The 19,793-nt window shown below is 39.7% G+C and overlaps 1 protein-coding gene across 5 annotated transcripts in view; it reads left to right on the forward strand.

Annotated features, from left to right (window-relative positions):
- GK (glycerol kinase) overlaps positions 1-19,793 on the forward strand; it is a 77,126-nt gene that overhangs the window by 38,156 nt on the left and 19,177 nt on the right. For 3 of the 5 annotated variants that reach the window (XM_059156950.1, XM_059156953.1, XM_059156952.1), the window contains 8 exons: positions 209-346; positions 3,489-3,598; positions 4,056-4,122; positions 5,201-5,218; positions 6,928-6,963; positions 7,342-7,409; positions 12,024-12,066; positions 12,508-12,588. In XM_059156950.1, the coding sequence (XP_059012933.1) occupies positions 209-346; positions 3,489-3,598; positions 4,056-4,122; positions 5,201-5,218; positions 6,928-6,963; positions 7,342-7,409; positions 12,024-12,066; positions 12,508-12,588 (561 nt within the window). The remainder of the gene's footprint in view (positions 1-208; positions 347-3,488; positions 3,599-4,055; positions 4,123-5,200; positions 5,219-6,927; positions 6,964-7,341; positions 7,410-12,023; positions 12,067-12,507; positions 12,589-19,793) is intronic. The other 2 variants (XM_059156951.1, XM_059156954.1) reach the window with 1 other exon arrangement.

Below are 19,793 nucleotides of genomic sequence, written 5' to 3' on the forward strand. Positions count from 1 at the left end.
TGCAGCGTGGATGCTCTTTGAACTGCAAACATACCATGCTGATCTTTGTTCATGAACATGCTTTTCTGTGCCATGAGATAGGAAAATCATTTTTATCCATATTACCATGGGACTGACTTTAGGGCCATTGAATATTTTGCGATTTGTTGGGGTTCTTGGTTTGGTGTTTTATTTCAATTTGCTGGCTGAATTTCATGACTGTGTTTAGTCCAAGACAGGCCTTCCACTTAGCACTTACTTCAGTGCGGTGAAACTTCGTTGGCTCCTTGACAATGTGAGAAAAGTTCAAAGGGCTGTTGAAGAAGATAGAGCTCTTTTTGGGACCATTGATTCGTGGCTTATTTGGGTACGTTTAAATATAATGTTAAGTATGGAGAAAGTTTTGTAGAATTCTTTTAGATGGTATTGCCTTCTCTCTATTTTCTACTAAGAGTTCAAACTTTTTAAAAAAGGCTTTATTTATTTATTTATTTATTTATTTGAGAGAGAGAGAGAGAGATCGCAAGCGCGCGTGTGTGTTGTTTATGCATGAGCTGGGAGAGGGGCAGAGGGCAAGGGAAAGAGAATATTAAGCAGGCTCCATGCCCAGCTTGGAGCTGATGTGGATTCCCATGACCCTGAGATCATGACCTGAGCCAAAATCAATGTTTGTCACTCAACCAACTGAGCCATCCAGGCACCTCGAGTTGAAACTTGTTAGCTGGCAAAATTATTAAGAAAAGCCACTTGAGAGACAGCAGAACATTTCAGTCTCCGTTTGGGAGGCATTTTTGCAAAAAGAAAGTAGAATAGAAGTTGTAGGGGTCTGAAGGAAGGGGGTAATGGTTACTAATAGATAGAGTATACCCTTGCGGGGCTGGAAATATCTTGGAACTAGATAGAGGTGTGGGTGCACAACATCATGAGGGTGCTAAATGCCACTGAGTTGTCTTCTTTGAACTGATTAATGGTTAATCTAATGTGAATTTTTCCTCAAAAATTTTTAAATAGATGCTTTGAAAAAAAAAAAGGCGTTTTTGCCTACGTCTTCCTTACTTTTCTTCCTTTATTGCCATAAAAATGGATGGTGATTACCAAAACCACATCTCATATTTATTATCCTTAGAAAAGGTAATTTAGGTAATTAATTAGTAATTCATAGTTTAGGTAGTCTTTTTCCTCTTGCCTATCATATGCTCTTTTCCAGTGGTCATTTCTTAAAGGAAGTAGCTATTTAGCATAATAGAACACCTGTGTGACTAGCAGCTGCTTTCAGCATTACGCAGCTGTCTCTTATTAAGCCATAATATGAAAGAATCATAATGGAATTTTGAAGTATAATCTTTTTGCCTAAGCTGAACACAGATGAGTAGAAACTAACATTTTAGACATTTCCCAGAGTTATCTCAAAAGTACATGTTCTCTCTCCCCCTTTCTCTTTGTTTGTTCTTTTGTTATTTTTATTACGGGCATTTTCAACTGTACCCAAGAGAGGGAATAGTGTAATGGACCTGTGCAACAGTGTATCAGCTACGGCAATCAACTGTGGCCAGTCTTGTTTCAGCTACACTCACATACGCTTCTCCCCACGGATCATTGTAAAGCAAATCCCCACACGTATCATTTCATTTGTAATTACTTTAGTAAGGATGTGACTATCTTTTCAACATTCAGGAGAGCTTCAGAGGAATATTGTCCCCGTTTTCACTTGCCAGATCCACAGAGCAGATCTTCTAGAACCAGCACTAGGAAGAAGGGCATTCCCCAGCCCTCCCTGTGCTTGGCCAGGCCACACCGGGGTTGGTGCTCTCTTGGCCCGCAGTTTTCATACCTGCCACATTGAAATACTTCTGACAGTAGTTCTGACAGTCAGTTGTTTGAAACCAGAGTAAGGCAGGGTGGGGCCCCTGTGAGCTGAGGGGGAGAGCTCAGTTAGCTGCAGGGTGGGGGCATAGGTGCTGAGAAGCCTTATCTTTTTTTTTTTTTTTTTTTTTTCTGAGATGCCTTTTCTGCTCTGTTGTTCCTTTCTTACCTCTTACTGCTCCCACACAAAAGAAAGCAGCAGTGCTGGGGGGTATTAACACAGGAGATTTTAAAACTCTGCTTTCAGGATACATACTTGGGTAGGCACAACCCAGTGAGAATTGTTATTCCAAAAAACTAAATCACAAACAGAGAACAGTGGCACAGAGTTCTGTGAGATCCTGAAGAGGCAGACATACTGATGTATTTCATTTCGCCAAATGTGGTAAGACTGCCTTTTCCAAAGATAACAGATGAAAGCAAAACTGATGTTTTTTCGGTTTAACTACCAGTTTACTAGATTGCTGTTGTCTAATATGGTAGCGACTTAAGCACATGTGGCTACCAAACACTTCAAATATGAGAAAGCACTGCTTCCTAGCCATATCAAATATTAAATATCAAATAATCGATATGTTCAGTGAGTGTAAAATATATACTATGCTTAAGTAGGTGAAATGTTGGGGCGCCTGGCTGGCTCAGTCAGTAGAACATGCCACTCTTGATCTAGGGGTGTGAGTTCAAGCCCTGTGTTGGATGTAGACATTAATTAAAATAATAAAATAATATAAAATAGGGGTGCCTGGGTGGTTCAGATGGTTAAGCGTCTACCTTTAGCTCAGGTCCTGATCCTGGGGTTCTGGGATCGAGCCCCCACATCTGGCTTCTTGCTCAATGGGAAGCCTGCTTTCCCTCTCCCACTGCCTGTGTTCCTGTCCTTGCTGTTTGTCTCTCTGTCACATAAATAAATAAGATCTTTTAAAAATAATAAATGAATACATAGGTAAGTTGTCTCAGTAATAATTTTTCATATTAAAAGGATGTTTTGGGGGGTGCCTGGTCTCCTCAGCCACTGGAGCATACAACTATTGATTTCAGGGTTGTAATTTCATATTGGTTGTAAATTTGTATTTTCAAGTAATCTCTATCCAATATTGAGTAATTTGAAAAAACTTTTAAAAATAAAATCTTAAATAAATAAAAGGGTACTTCGGCTATATTGAACTAAAGAAAATATATAGTATTATTAAAATTAATTTTACCTTCTTTATATTTTAATGTAGCTATTAGAAAATTTAAAATTACGTATGTAGCTAGCATTGTATTTCTATTGGACACTGCTGAAAACTAGAAAATTAAATGACATATTCCATTCTCCTGCTTCATGCACTCTGCTACTGATTATGACCCTTGACAGTGTGTAAATTAAATTACAAACTAGGGGGTGCCTCTGTTGGTCGAGCATCTGACATTTGATATTGGCTCAGGTCACAGTCCCAGGGTCCTGATTTGGAGCTCTGCATTGGACTCTGTGCTCAGTGGGATTCTGCTTGAGGATTCTCTCCCTCTCCCTCTGCCCCTCTTCCTGCTCACATGCTCTCTCTCTCTCTCTCAACTAAATCTAAATATTTTTAAATCTTTTTAAAAATAAAAATAAATAAATAGCAAATTAGTACAAATCTAACCTGTCCTTTTATTCTGTCTAGAGTTTGACGGGAGGGGCCCATGGAGGGGTCCACTGTACGGATGTAACAAATGCAAGTAGGACAATGCTTTTCAACATTCACTCTCTGGAATGGGATAAAGAGCTCTGCGAGTGAGTTGTGTTTTGTCCTAAAAAGCATTTCCCATTACTATTTATAACCTAAATCTTACTATTTTCTTATGTTGATGGAGCACCAAACTTGGTCGATATCTCAATATAATATATAAGTCTATACTGTGTATTCAAAAAAGAGACTATTGTTGAATATATAGCAAACAGGCCAAATTGTCTTGATTAGGAAGTTAGGTTTCTTTAGAAAAGTACTTTGTAAAAAAAAAAAAGTACTTTGTTTTCTGTGTGCTTCTTATTTTTTACTGGCTTTGTATAAAGATAGAATGATAAATACCCAAACATACAACTATGTTCTGCTGGCTTATTATTTAACTCCACGCTCAAATATGTCCATTTCTAATGCTATTTACATTTTTGTCTTTAAAAACATATAAATGTTTCTAGATATTTATTTAAAATAGTGTTATATAACCAGTCTTGTCTTACTGTTTTTCAGATTTTTTGAAATTCCGATGAAGATTCTTCCAAATGTCCGGAGTTCTTCTGAGATCTATGGCCTAATGGTAAAAAAAAAAAAAAAAAAAAAAAAAAAAAAAAAAAAATTTCATTTAAAAAAATCTTTACTATTCAGAATTCAAAAGTCAGTTGTGTGACATTTTCTAGTTTGAGAGTTGTGACTTTTCTGTAAGTGTGATAGTATATAAAATAAGAATTTAGTGCTGCTTAAATAGTTATATAACTTAAAAATTTTAGAATCCTTTTTACCAGTTGGTTTCATATTTCATAAACTTTAATTGGCCGTTCTTTAAGTATTCTACTTTCAAAGTATTAATGGAATAATTAACTATAGAGGGTGGCATGGGAATGTTTGAGCCTGTTTATTCTTTTAGTTGAAGTAACTTTAGTAGTTTGTGCTTACAATTTAGAGGAAGGACTCTTCACATTTTATTGTTCTTTCTCCTGTTGTATGTCTTTTCATGGCCAGACCACATTTTTCTATTAGATTTTTTGTCAGCCTGAGCAAAACTTTAGCAAAGAAACTGAAAACAAAAGAGTCTGTTTTTGATTTGTGATTGCTAATGAAACTGGTTTCCATAAGGGACATTTTACTGTTGCTTTCACTAAAACTGGGAGAAAAAGTACTTTGAGCAAAAAGTGTGCTAAGCATCATTGAGTATCTCTGATTACACATCAGGGATGAAAACCTCCAGGAGGATTTGAACTGGTATTTGAGCACAAAAATCTAGAATTTACGATAAAATTTAAAAATATGTCTAAGGCCAGTTACCAGAAAAATACATTGTTTAGACATTTCATGACAAATAATAGAAACTGTACTTATAGAGTTAATAATAATAGAGTTGATTACTAAGTGCTCTGGATAAAGCTTGAGCAGAGTTCGTAAATATTTCATTTCTAAAAAAGCATCCTGGAAGTTTCTAAGAGAAGCACGGCGCAACTGCAGTAAAAGTGCTTGGATGACTTCATAGCTGTCTACAGACTGCGTTGGGTCAGAGAAAAAAACTTATCCTTGAGAAACAGTTTTAGAGAATGGTTGGAAAAGCATTTACTGGCCGAGTTTTTTTTTCTTGCATTTAAAATATTGTGCTTCTGTCCTCCTTTCCCCCTTGCTGACTATAGAAAATCTCTCATAGCCTGGTGAGTAGGTTGCCCACCAATTATGCTTCCCATTCATTTGGAAAAGATACAGTGCATTTCCGTTTAGTTTTAGACAAGAAGAAGTCCATTTACTAAGCAGATTTATCTAGAGTCTCCATGACCCTCCAAATTGCTAGAAGCTCTAGACAAGCTCTAGGTTTTCTTTAAACTCAGTCATGTCTGTTTTTAAGTTTCCCATAAGACTGAAAGCGGTGTTTCAAAGTAAAAGACTAAGCTAGTTTCCTGGAATGAGAAATTCTGATACTCCCATGACAAAGTACAGTTGTGATGTGCTTTGGGCTTTGGCGTTAACAGGGAAATTAGATGTGGTTTTTAAATGTCCTAAATGCCTATTGTGAGTGATACTTGACCAGCCTTTCAGACTAGTTAGTTGGAAATGCACTGTCACTTTTTCTGCATGCTTCACCAGAGGATATTCCCAGGAATCCTCCAGAGACCCCCCCCACCCCCCGTGAAGGAAAAGGAGCGCTTTATGTGCTGGAATGCACATGAGTAGATCCCGCTGGTAGTTTGATAATACCTCCATAGTGTCAGCAAAGCCTTCTCGTATTTATATGAAGATAGACAGCCTCTCGCTTTCCTACGGGTTCACTTTCAGTTCCTTATGAAGTGTACCCTTTGCTTATTATCCAGGTTCAGGTTTCCGAAGAGTATATCCAGCAAATAAAAAAGAGAGGTCTTGAATAAAACAGAAGGCATGAAAGAAATAAAATAATATCCACCATCTAGAAGATGTTTTCTATTTTGTACAAAGTTTCCACATATATGCTATTGCTTCCTTATCGTAGCTATGTGAGGCAGCTTCTGTTCTTCTAGCTAGGGAATCTGAAGCTCCTAGAGGCTCACCAGTGGGAGACCAAAGGGGCAGTCCATAGAAAGGTTTTTTTTGGCCCTGTTCCTAGTACATCACACTACTTCGTGGATCACGTTCCTTCCCCCTAATTCCTTAATACCAGTAGAAATTGCTTTGTATTAGAATTTTCAAAAAAAAAAAATGAAGTTTGGTAAAATACACAGCCACTTAAATCTCATTTTTTTCTCTGGAATGCTAGCCATATTTGATCTAAATAAAAACCACTATGTGTGACCTAAATTAACTCTTGCTTATCTAAATTTGAAAAATGATGTCGGCTATGAACAAATAATAGCCAATACCCAAATGCTCTTGGGTTTCTTACTTCTCTCAAAAGCAGTTTGGATAAGGAAGGATACTTGGTAAAATACAACCTTCCAAACTGAGGCTGTTCCATGCCAGTTTGATAGCTATTCATATGTTTGTTTTAAAGGATGTGTGTGTTTTCCTTATTAATGGCAACGATAACAAAGAGCTATCAGACCTAGGCATTCATGTTACCTAGACTCCATTTTATATATCAAGAAACTGAGACCTAGAGAGGTTTCAGCAGCCTGCTCAGGGACTTAACACTAACTAACCAAGAGTAGACCCCTTGTCTTCTGATTCCCAGCCCAGTGTTTGACGTCCATTCACCAATACCATGTGTTGTCTTGTCATTCTAGAAATATGTCTCGTATCTGTCCTTGAACCACATATGTAGTTGAAACACTTGCTTTTTCTTGTCTGCCCACATGCTCTGGCATGTTGTTGTTTGTGTTCATTCCTGTTGCAGTTGTGTTAGTAGAGATAATAGTTCGTGATTACTCATAATCCTTTTTTAAAATTTTATTAGAAAGCTGGGGCCTTGGAAGGTGTGCCAATATCTGGGGTAAGTTTCCTCTCCCTGCTACTTCCCCAACCCTACCTGCTTCCATGTGAGGGGACTTCTTCCTCTATCTTAATCAGTCTGCCCCTTCTGAAACTATGGAAGAAAGGTGAAAGCGGCAGAATTGGCTGATTTTTGTTCTTAGGTGACACAGTGTGGGCCACTGGGAACATTTTGACCAAATTCTAACTCTTCCTTCCCATACCTAATATCTTGTAGGGGATATTAGGAAATGGGGAAATGGCCAAATGGAATCAATGCATAAATCAAGACAGGTCATTCCTTGATAAAGAAGAAAAGGAAAAATAAATCCTATGGCTGCTCTAAAGGGGAAAGTAATGGCACTGTCTTAGTGTTCTTTATTGTCATTTATGCTTTCAGTGTTTGGGGGACCAGTCTGCTGCATTGGTGGGACAAATGTGCTTCCAGGATGGTCAAGCCAAAAATACGTGAGTTGAAGAAACAGACCCCAAAACTAGTAGTGATTTGTTTGTTTATCCCTTTGGTCCTTTGAATGAGGAAAACCTGTTGAAGTTCATCCAGGCTAAAAATCAATAGCTTAGGAGTTCCAGTAAGTTTTTTGCCATTTAGTTTTCCTTCTCTTCTTCAAATAAAATACATTATACCATATGTAAACACACTGCTGAGGCTTGAAAAGATCTTGATTCAATACATTTTTCATCCAGAAACTAAATTTTGGTTTAAAGGGTTAATGGTTTTGGTTGGGTGGGGATGGGGAGTGGAGGTGGGCAGAGCAGAGGGGAGGAAGAGCCATGATATAAACTACGTTTCAGGGGCGTCTGGCTGGCTCAGTCTGTACAACATGTGACTCATAATCTCAGGGTCGCGAGTTCAAGCCCCAGGTTGGGTGTAGAGAATACTTTAATAAATGTTTGGGGCACCTAGGTGGCTCAGGTGGTTAAGCATCTGTCTTCAGCTCAAGTCATGATCCCAGCGTCCTGCAGTCGAGCCCCACATCAGGTTCCCTGCTTGTTGGAGAGCCTGCTTCTCTCTCTCCCTCTGCCTGCCATTCTGCTTACTTGTGCTCTCTATCTCTCTGTCAAATAAATAAATTCTTTTTTTAAAAAAAGGTGTTCTGAAATAAGACATTGCAACATATGAAGTTTCCAATATTCATTATGAAAGTAATTTGGGAAAAATAAATATGGAGATAAAATATTCATAGCTTTCTCCAAATATTACAGAATACTGCTTACTAAGACTCCCATGTGCTTTGAGGTTTGAGGCTCCTTCTTAATTGTTAGAATAAAACAAAGTCATACAGTTTCCCTTTCATGAAAGGTGGAATGATCTTTCTTCCAAAGAAAGAAGTTTCTTTGGTGATGCTGTCATTATTGCTCAGGGTGGGGAGGCCGGAGATGGTCTGCTCTCCCCCTGCCTCTGGCCCTCAACCCCCACCACCCTTCCCCAGCTCATGCTCTCTCTTACTGGCTATCTCTCTCTCTCTCAAATAAATAAAATCTTTAATTTTTTTTTAACATAAAGAAAAAATTTCAAAATGAAGTATATTTCTCCACATACACTGTTCCTGCCCTAGTCTTTCTCACTAAATTGTAAAGGTATATTTTTGCGGGATTTTCGATGCAGTTTTCCTGGCATTGTTCTTTCTCCTCATTACCTAGAGTTTCTCCTTCTACAAGAAGTAGAAGGAGGGGTGCCTGGGTGGCTCAGTGGGTTAAGGCCTCTGCCTTTGGCTCGGGTCATGATCCCAGAGTCCTGGGATCAAGCCCCGCATCGGGCTCCCTGCTTAGTGGGGAGCCTGCTTCCTCCTCTCTTTCTGCCTGCCTCTCTGACTACTTGTGATCTCTGTCAAATAAATAAATAATATCTTAAAAAAAAAAAAAAGAAGTAGAAGGAATGATGGAAGTAGAGGTTTGGTGAATTGTTTCCTAATCTTGTCTCCTTACTACTCTAACTTGGGAATCTGTAACAAGCCCCATATCTAAGAGATAAGATTTCTTGCATTTTTCAGATAAGAAAACATGTTCAGAATAGTTAAGCTAGTAAGTGAAATAAGCGGTCTTGGCCCCCAGATCCATCTGATTGCACTTAGCTGGGGCTCTGAACCTCTCTTGTGTTACTGTACTCTCTGTAGGAGAGAAGCACATTGACCAAGCAGGAGACTATCTACATTTATTTTTTTCTAGAGGATTTCCTAATTCTGTCATCAATGTTAACAACAGTGATTAAATTCTTCTTTTGTGGATAATGGAATGTCTAACCTTTTTGATGAATTGCTCTTGTGGTCTGGCGTGCTCAGCGGTCCTCATGTGACAGTGTGACATCATCTGCGTGAGGTTTGGTCGGGGAGGAGGGGAGATTGGTAAAGTCTTTGCAGATCAAGGTATCCTGAGGTTATGACTGAGAGAGCTTGAACAAGCGTGAGCATAGGTCTGGGAACATCTCTTTCTTCTGGCTTCTAGGCAGCTGTACCAGGAGTCAACAGACACATTGGAAAACTAGGCTCTTTCCCCTCCGCCCTTTTTCCTTTGCCAGGCATGCTAGTGCTAGTAAATCAGAGGGTCTCTCTCCTCTGTCAAGTACCTAGCACGGTGTAGAGCACATGGGACGTTCCCTATAAAATTGTTGGTTTTTTCTCCTCTTTGGACTCCCTTCCTGTGGAAGTATTATCACAAGTCCTGGAAGGTTGGTCTAAGCCAGGGAGGGCTTACAAAGTACCTCCGCAGCCACTGTGCGTTGCATTTTTTGGAGTCTGAGTAGAGACCAGATGGGAGTTGTAAAATGAATGAGAGAGAAGCGATGGTCAAGATGAAGTCCAAAGAGGTTGCAGAGGGTGGGGCTGAGAATTGACTCAGTCTCTTCAAACCTCAGCAGGGAGCACAAGACAGGTAGCTCAAAATTCACTGGAAAGCCCATCTCTGTTTTGGTGCCGAGGAACGGATTATGGGTGATTCTCATTTTTCTTTCTGCTTTTCTGTATTTCCTGATTTTTCATGAATGAATGTGGATTATTTGAACATTTAGTTTTGCTTTGAAGGACAAGAACCTAAGATAGATGACCTCTCTCCCCAGAGGCATTAAGTATTCTAAAGGAAGCCTCGACCATCATGGCTTCGGCTGGGGCCATTCACCCTCTTCCTGTGGTCCAGCTTTGGCTGGTTCCTCCATGAGGGAGAGTGGGCAGCCTTCGCTGCCACAGAGGTTCGAAAAGTCAGACATCTCTCTGGGATGTTTAAACACAGTACCGTCTTGAGGGCGCCTGGGTGGCTCAGTGGGTTGGGCTGCTGCCTTCGGCTCAGGTCATGATCTCAGGGTCCTGGGATCGAGTCCCGCATCGGGCTCTCTGCTCTGCGGGGAGCCTGCTTCCTCCTCTCTCTCTGCCTGCCTCTCTGCCTACTTGTGATCTCTCTCTGTCAAATAAATAAATAAAAAAAAATCTTTTAAAAAATAAAAAATAAAATAAAAATAAAAATAAAAAAAATAAACACAGTACCGTCTTGAGAAAGGATAGGCAGCCCATATAAATGCTGAAAGCTCCATGTATGTTTGATGTCTGGGAAGAAGAAAATCATAAAATTTCAGAGGAAAATAATTGCCTGTGTACTGCTTTGCAGATTGTGGCCTATAGGTAGCAGTGCTCATTAATTACATATGAAGTATACTCACTTAAGAATTCAGTTTTATTAAATTCCTTGAGCCTCTGTGTCAGTTTGGTACTTTCAGATTTATATACTATTGTTCGGTGTGCAGGGTGTTAATATGGGGGCTAAATTGGTACAGACTTCTCCTTTAAAAATGTGAAATAGGTAATTAACTTTTTAAGGTTTGAAACAGATAATCATTTTTAAGAATATTTATTAAAGGAGATTAACTTAAATTCATAGCTTTTCCAGCATTGTGGAAATAAAAGGGTATTGTGATTTGTGTGTTTTCCTTCATAAATGTATTATTACCCATACATAATCTTAGTTGACTGGTGTCTTTAAAAATGTAGATACTCATTCATCACATGCTCCCTGAATGTGTTGGCTGTTTGTCTATAGGCAAAGAATATATTTGAGTGAAAAGAGATAGACCGACTTTGGTTACTTCTTATTCACAACAGTGGTGCCGGGAAAAATGTTTGCTAGAAAAAAAAAATTGCCCTTTGTTTCTATTTGCTTTATACGCACATGATGGGGCCTGCTGACTTAGTGCTTACTAGTGGTGGTTTCTGCTGTGATCCTTCTGCCTGGCACTGAACTGAGTGCTCCCTGTTTTCCCACCTGCTGGAATATCAAATTGCACAACAGCAAGGCTCATGAGGAGGGATCCCAAGCCTTGGCAGAATGGTTTGTAGAGTGCCAAGGGTGACAGTCACAGCCAGCTCCATGGAAGTGACCCTTACTGGTATCACTTTGGATTACTTCTCTGCCTGGCACAGGTCAAAACTACTCACTCACGTCCAAATGCCAGACTTGTTGCAGAGTCCAAAGCTTATACTTTATATGGCTGCCGTAAAATAAATTCACTTCTTCCAGGGCGGCCACGTTCCATTCTCGCTCTGACCCTCCCACCTGTTAGAATGGCCTACCCTGCAGAGAGAATGGGAAAGTGAGGCCTTTAGTAGCTTTCTTCTCTATGCCACTCTGGTCCCAGAGGTCCATCTCCACTTTCCCGCATTCTGGTCCTAGCCTCCCCCCTCTAGGGCAGAAGATAGCAGAAGATAGCAGTTCAGGATTGTACTAAGGACAGAGCTAAGCAGCCAGCCCCAACGTGGGTTAGAAGCAATGTCACTGGAACTGGGATGTAGAATTTGTTGTCATTTGGTGATATTTTATACACAGCTCTGGATTGTGACTAGGCACTAAATGCTATGCTTGTATTTTTCCATTAGGATTGCACGAAGTACATTTTCTTCTAGACTTAGTCTTCAGAACGTTATTCCAAAAGGAATATGTAATGCTTGTAAACTTTTGGAAATTGTCCAAAACTTGAAGATAATGACTTACTGTATGTCAGTTTAAATGATTTGTATTATTGATGTTTCATGATTTATTTTTAATAACCTTGTCACACTGTTCTTCTTCCCCCAACTATAGATATGGAACGGGCTGTTTCTTACTATGTAATACAGGCCGCAAGGTTGGTTTTGAAAGTCTTTTCTAACTTCATATAAATAATGCTCGAGTATAATTTGCTATTAAGTTACTTATTCTGCAGATTTTATTTAATCTTTATTAGGGTTTAATTTAGAGCTCAATAAAAATTACGAAAATCAGGAAATTTAAGTGGCTCTAGTAAGAACTATTTTAGGTTCTTTGAAATTTTTATGTGTGTTTTTGATTGTTGGTGAGATATCTATACTAAGGCTATGTCAGATTCTTAATGCAAATCTAATTTGGATCAAGGAATAAACATTTTGTACTGTTTAAATATGTTCTTAAGACTGGTAATTTTGACTCTTTTAAATTGTTACATATTTATTGAATTATTTTTGTACTTAGGTCATCTTAGCTTTAAAAAATACTATTCTGCTATCTTTTTATTTTCCTGGCTACTGAAATATTTTTCTCTTTCCTACAGTGTGTATTTTCTGAGCATGGCCTTCTGACCACAGTGGCTTATAAGCTTGGCAGAGACAAACCAGTGTATTATGCCTTGGAAGTAAGTAGTTTTCAATCAATATGGGTAGTATGGCAAACAATCAAAGCCAGTGAAAATCATGATGCTTTCTAACACCTTTTCTGGTTAATCTTAATATGTAGGACTAAAAAAAATTAAGCTTTTTTTTTCTTGGCATTTGGTTGAGTGGAAGGAACTTGGAATTGAGCTGGGGACAGGACTCCAAGGAGATCTTGAGTATATGGGCTCCTTGGTTCTTTCTCCAGTCCTTGTGGCACCTTGTAGCTGCTTGACTTGCTCTCCAAGTATTTCTGTTAGCTGGAAAATTCTGTGTTTTATAACTACAGTGCCCCAGTGTTCCAAAGAGAACCACTGGGTGCAAAACCAGAGGAACTCTATTCACGTGTCTCCCCATAAAAATAGGTTTTGTGTCCAATTTTGATTTGGAAAAGAAAGTGAGGAGATTTTATGCCATGTTTCATGAAGTAGAAGTATTTGTTTTAAACACGTTTGTAAATTCTAGTAGGAATAGATCAGTCTAAGTCTGTAGGAAATGTTGAATTTATATTAGAGCCATTACTTTTATTGGTAAGGTGAAAGAAGCAGTATTCTTTTTATCAAATCACATATATATTCTTTTTTTTAAGATTTTATTGTTAAGTAATCTCTATACCCAGTGTGGGGCTCAAACTCACCCCCAAGTCACATGCTCTACTGACCGAGCCAGCCAGGCACACCCCCTAGTCTTTTGTTGTTGTTGCTGAATATAGCGGACACACGATGTTACATTAGATTCAGGAGTACAGCTTAGTGATTTAGCAAGCTTACGCATTTGTGCTCACCACAGCTATAGCTCCCATGTGTCCCATATGGCGCTATTACAGTATCATTACCTGCATTCCTTATGCTGTGCCTCTTATTCCTGTGACTTACTGATTCCGTCACTGGAAGCCTCTGTCTCCTCCCCCTTCACCCATTTAGCCCTTTCCCCACTCCTCCCCTTAGATACATTTCTCAAAGCCATCTCTTTACAATTCATTTTAAATCATTCCCTTGAAATGTACAAATATACAGTTGATCTGAAGGCTTACTGAGGCTTGTTTCTTAAAGTGTCCGATGATAATTTGGCCATAAGTGTTAAGACTTCTGTTTATAGTTCATAACTGGAATTGAAACCTCTTGACTCCCTTCATTCATTTCACTTGACCGCCCCCCCCCCCTCTCCTCTGGCAACCACCCTTCTGGTTCTCTGTATCCATGAGTTTTGTTTGGTTTTGTTCATTTGTTTTGTTTTTTAGGTTCCACATAAAAGTAATACATAAATTTCTCTTTCTCTTTCTGACTTATTTCACATGGCCTAATACCCTCAAGCTTCATCCATGTTGTTGCAGATAGTAAGATTTCATTCTTTTTATGTCTGAGTAGGATTCCTAAACACCTCCGGATCTATCCATAGATCTATAGTATGTATATGCATATTCTTAATATTCCTTATATATATATTCCTATATATATAAAACACAGTATTCATTTATATATAATGTATATGTATATATGTATTATAGATGTATATATGTGTACACACACACACACACACCTTTACATAATCCCTATGCATTCATCCATTGATGAATACTCAGGTTGTTTCATATCTTGGTTACTACAAATAATGCTGCAGTAAACATGGGGGTACATATGTCTTTTTGAAATTAGTGGTTTTTTTTTTATTAGTTGCTCTGCCTAGAGCATGAAGAATTTATTTCCATTTTTTTCTTGCCCTCCTCCTGACATTAAGCACTGTGCTCTCTCCCCTACCCCCTTCTCTATGGATAATAGAAGCACTTCAGAAACACTTGGTCATGTAATAATGGTATCATATCATTTCTCAAAAGTTGAATTCCTATAAGCCCTGAAATCCTATAAGCCCTGTCCTGCTCTGTTTCCCCATGTGGAAAGTGCTTGGTACAGAGCTGGGCACATCAAGTATGTACTATCTGTTAAAAGTTACCTATGGCAATTGAGTAAGCTGCTCTCTTTTTTCCTTATACTGGACATAGTCTTTTAGAATTACAGATGCCTTAGACTTGGAAAGGGCCCCTGGATAGGGCTTACCTGATCTTTACTTCCTCTCAACATGAAGAGCCTTCTCTTCTTTTCTTCACCAGCCCTCCATCTTCTGTTTGAAGATAGCACCAAAGACTGCTTCTTACCAACACCTGTACCACTGGACCTGGATCAATTGCCAAGAGCATTCAAATACTAGGGGGTGGCTTTTGTTTTTTTGGGTCTTTCTACTCCTAGATAAACTTCTCCAGTGCCCTGATGTCATATGGTTTCTGGATGCTTTCTAGTTCTGGACTGCATTACATGTATTCCAATTTGTTAGAATCTTCCAGAATGGAATAGAATACTCTACATGTAATCTGACTTGTACTCACTAGTGTGATTTATTTCTCTCTGACCTTAAACACTGCTTCTGCTACTCTAGCCTGAGAGTTCATTAATTTAGTCTAAAAACCCCATCATATCATTGGCTCCAGGAGCAGATGTTAAAATATCTGGCTCTTTTTCAAATGACTCATTGTCATGTCACATCCTCTCCATTCTGTATTGGTGTGGATCTTTATTTTCCCCCTTAAGTAATCTCTACACTCAAGCTGAAGCTTGAACTCATGACCCCGAGATCAAGAGTCACATGCTCTACCAACCGAGCAAGCCAGGTTCCCCTGCAGATCTTTTGTTAATCTATATTCAAGTCTTTGCTTCTTCCTGTCAAATTTAACGATATTGATTTCAGCCTACGGTGACACAGTCTAGATTCTTTGACACTCTTTAATCTGTTACTTGTCCAGTTTTGCCTCATCTGGAAACTTAACATGTATATGCTTTAAGGTTTTGTTTCGGTTCATGTAATTTTTTAAAATATTCATAGAATCTTTTCACACCACTGGGTGTGGTATATAAACAATGAATCTTGGAACACTGAAAAAATAAAATAAACAAAGAAATAAATGAATACAAGATTCATAGAATTTTAAAGCTGAAGGGGATGGTAGATTAGACTGACAACAGGCTTTGTTATGTCCTCACAAGGCATTTGAGAGTAGGAAGTGAAATTGGAGTCACTTGGCCATGGTAACTTTCGACAGCTAGTTAGCCGCAGATCCAGGATGCAAATTCAGGTTATTGGACATCAAAATCTAGACACCTGGCTACTCCTCTGCCATCTCCAGTCTCCTGAGTCCATCTCTTTTCAGTGCATCTCGGATATGTCCCTCACTTTGTCTGCTAACCCCGCAGCCTGCCTAAGCCACAACATACGCACTTGCACTTACACACACACACACGTTCGCAGTAGGAAATAGGATTTTTTCTTTTTTTCCCCTGTATCTTCTTTTTGTTTCAAGTAACAGACATGTAAAAAAATTGTACCAAACCAAAGCTATACTGGTAAAACTGTTCCTCAGTCAATTCCTGCTAATCCCACTTGGTCACACCACTTCCATTTTTGGTAAGTGCTTACAAAGTGTGTATTTAATAATCATTTATTTAATTTGACAGATTGGTAGGGTTGGCAGTCTGAGGTATTAAAAACTTCCCCTCCGTTCTTTAAAAGTAGCTGCCCATCTTAAGTCTTTTAATCTTGCATTCTCCCTCTGCTGATTTGAAAGCAGCAGCATGCATTTCCTATCGTCATTGTTTTGGGTTTCTTTTCTTTTCTGGGTACCTTTATATTTTGTAGATACTATTTTAACCTTAGTCCGTAGTCCGTAGAGTATCCGACTCAATCTCAGGATTGTGAGTTCAAGCCTCACACTGGGTGTGGAGCCAACTTTAAAAAAGTGTATTGCTTAACTGTATATTTTCTTAGCAGTGTTGATAGTTGTTTAATAATTTGAATGTCCCACCCATGATGATGACTTAGAATGCTTTTCCTGTCACCTCTACCAGCAATCCTGTCACTGAGTTTAAAGTTTTCATTTCCACCCCGCCCCTGCCTTTTTTTTTTTTTTTTTTTTAAGCAGGCTCCTTGCCCAGCCCAGAGCTCACAGGGCTCCAACTCTGAGATCAAGATTTGAGCTGAGATCAGGAGGAATGTCAGCACCAGATGCTTGAACCATCTGAGCGCCCCTGGGTGCCCCTCTGTTTTTCTTAAGCAGGCAGTATTTCTCTTTTCTTATCAGTAGATAGCAAATCATACCTAAGGGCTTATTTTATCATTTTTTGTGTCCAGTATCATTTTGGGGGGGGGTCAGACCTTTTATGGCACTCCCCCTATTTCTTCTTGCAGAAGGGCCTCCTTTTGTGGTTCTAAGAGCCTCAGGCAGTAAGCCTGTTCATTTTAGGTTTGTTGTTATTTTGCCCTCTCTCTGGGGTGGGTATAAAATCTTAGGTGATAATGGTGTGTTCTTCTACATACCTACATACTTTTCATCCCCTTGCTTCTCTGTGCTGCATCCCTGGCTAGTCCTCCCTCCCTACCTTACATTCCAAATTCTTTCTTTTTATTTTTTAAAGATTTTATTTATTTATTTGACAGACAGAGATCACAAGTAGGTAAAGAGGCGGGCAGAGAGAGAGAGAGAGGAAGGGAAGCAGGCTCCCCGCTGAGCAGAGAGCCCGACGAGGGGCTGGATCCTGGGACCCTGAGACCATGACCCGAGCCGAAGGCAGAGGCTTAACCCACTGAGCCACCCAGGCACCCCCCAAATTCTTTCTTTAAAACAAACAAAGCAGGGATGCCTGGGTAGCTCAGTTGTTTAAGTGCCCGTCATTGGCTCAGGTCACGATCCAAAGATTTTGGGATCGAGTCCCGCATGGAGCTCCCTGCTTGTGCTTGCTTGCTCTCTCTCTCTGACAAATAAATCAATAAAACCTTTAAAAAATAAAGCAAATCAAAACTTTTTTATTGTGAAGTATAAAACACATACAGAAAGATGCATAAAATAACCGCTTGTACAGCTTGACGAATGATGATAAAGGGAAGACCCATGTATCCTCTACCCAGGGCAGGACACAGAACACTGCCAACAGCCAGGAACCTGTGTGCCCCTCCGACTCCCAGCCTCTCCCTCTCCCCTAAGGTCACCAGTGCTCTGGCTCTTATTACAGTCACTTCCTTACTTTTCTTTACAGTTCCAGCACTTAAGAGTACAACCCTCAGGGCGCCTGGGTGGCTCAGTCAGTCAAGGACCTGCCTTCTGCTCAGGTCATGATCTCGGGCCCTGGGATTGAGCCCTGAGTTGGGGCTCCCTGCTCAGGGGGGAGTCGCTTTTCCCTCTCCCTCCTCCCACTTGCCTGTGTGTGCTCTCTCTCAAATAAATAAATAAAATCTTTATTTAAAAATACATGTAACCCTTAAAACCAGAGTTGAGTTTTCATGTTTTTAATACTTTGTACATTAAAAAGAGAAAAGAGAAAGATAAAAGAGAGACTGAGTTACACAGTATATATTCTTTCATGGGGCTTCTCTCACTCAGCATCACATCTGTGAGATTCTCTGTGGTATTACCTAGAGCTTTGACATCATTCCTTTTCATCCCCATATGAAAATGCCATGGTCTAGTGTTTATCCAACTGTTGATGACCTTTTAGTTGTTTTCTCTTTTCGTCTCTGATGAAAAGTACTGCTGTGAACATTTCTGTATACCTCTGCTATATCCATCTTGCTGTGGGAATAGAATATGTGTATCTTCCTTTTGGGTAGAGGACTGCAGACTGTTTTTCTCAGTGGAGGCAGCAAGTTAACTACCACCTGCCGTGTATTGGAATGCCATCTCCTCATCTTGTTCCTTCTAGAGTTGACCCCACCTATTATACTCTTAAATTTGACTCAGTAACTTCATTTCCACCATTTTTAACTGGTATTTGTTCATACCCACCTTATCTTGTTTTATTTCTCTCTTCTTTTGCTTCATAATTTCATGGCCGTTTTTCAAAAATGGAAATCATGCCTCAATTTATCTCTTTGAATTCTTCTAGCACGGACTTATTTAAAGTCCTTGTCAGATTAAAGTGACTTCTCTTCCAGCTATTAAGGCTTGTCGACTGATTTCGTGATAATTTCTTCATGTGTTTTGGACTTTTTACTTCCCGTCTCATCTTCTATTAAGCCATAGCCTTTGTCAGCAAATAGTTCTCCGTAGGCAAGCAGGAGAGCGCCACCTAGCACCTGGCTTCGAGCACTGAAGCTGATACTATTCCTGGTCTTTCGCAAGCAAGCCACACTCTTTGGAGGAGCTGGCTCCTGGCCCCCGCTCCTGCTTCCTGATGCATACAGAAAACCGAAGCAGAACCTCCTATGCTTGTGGTCTCAAGCCCTGCTCAGTTGTGCATTTCTGTTTCTGTACCCCTCGACCGCTGCTCTGCGTTTGAGTCAGCATGTGTTGTTTTAGTGTTCCCTTTTTACATTTTGCCCTGTTATCCTGTGTCTATAACAGAGAGAGGGGATTTTTAAAGTGCAAACTCACCGTTTCTGATGTGGACATCACCAAGAGAATTCTTTTTTTTTTCCTCCCTCCTCCCTGGCATGTGATTCATCTGGTCCTGATGCGTTAACCTCTGTAGGTTCCTATTTTCATTATCAGTAAAAAGGAATTGGGACACATGATTCTTGAGTTGTTCTAAGTCTTTAAAACTCCTCTTAAACTGCTTCAGTTTGTCCCACTCATTCACTAGAAAATTTCCCTTTTTATTCTTTTTTCCCCCTTTTTATTCTTTTTTTTTTTTTAAAGATTTTATTTATTTATTTGTCAGAGAGAGAGAGCGAGTGAGAGCAAGCACAGGCAGACAGAGTGGCAGGCAGAGTCAGAGGGAGAAGCAGGCTCCCTGCGGAACAAGGAGCCCGATGTGGGACTCGATCCCATGACGCCGGGATGATGACCTGAGCCGAAGGCAGCTGCCCAACCAACTGAGCCACCCAGGCGTCCCGTTCCCCCTTTTTATTCTTTAAAGACTTTTTCAAATAGTCTCTGCACCCAACATGGGGCTCGAACTCAAAATCCTGTGATCAAGAGTCACACGCTCCACCAACTGAGCCAGCTGGATGCCCCTGCCGGAAAATCTTTCTTAGTGGTGGAAGAGGTTGACGCAAAATAGAGCAGTTGAGTAGGTCTGCCTTTTCTCTGCCATCTGTTAATAGGATGCTATCTTCCTTAAGCTGTGCTTCTCCCTTCTGTTGTTTATCTTTTTCTAAATATTATTTCACAAAACAGAAATGCTTTAGGGGCCTTTAATATTTATGACGT

Source organism: Mustela lutreola, chromosome X, assembly GCF_030435805.1.
Source record: "Mustela lutreola isolate mMusLut2 chromosome X, mMusLut2.pri, whole genome shotgun sequence".
NCBI lineage: Eukaryota > Metazoa > Chordata > Mammalia > Carnivora > Mustelidae > Mustela > Mustela lutreola.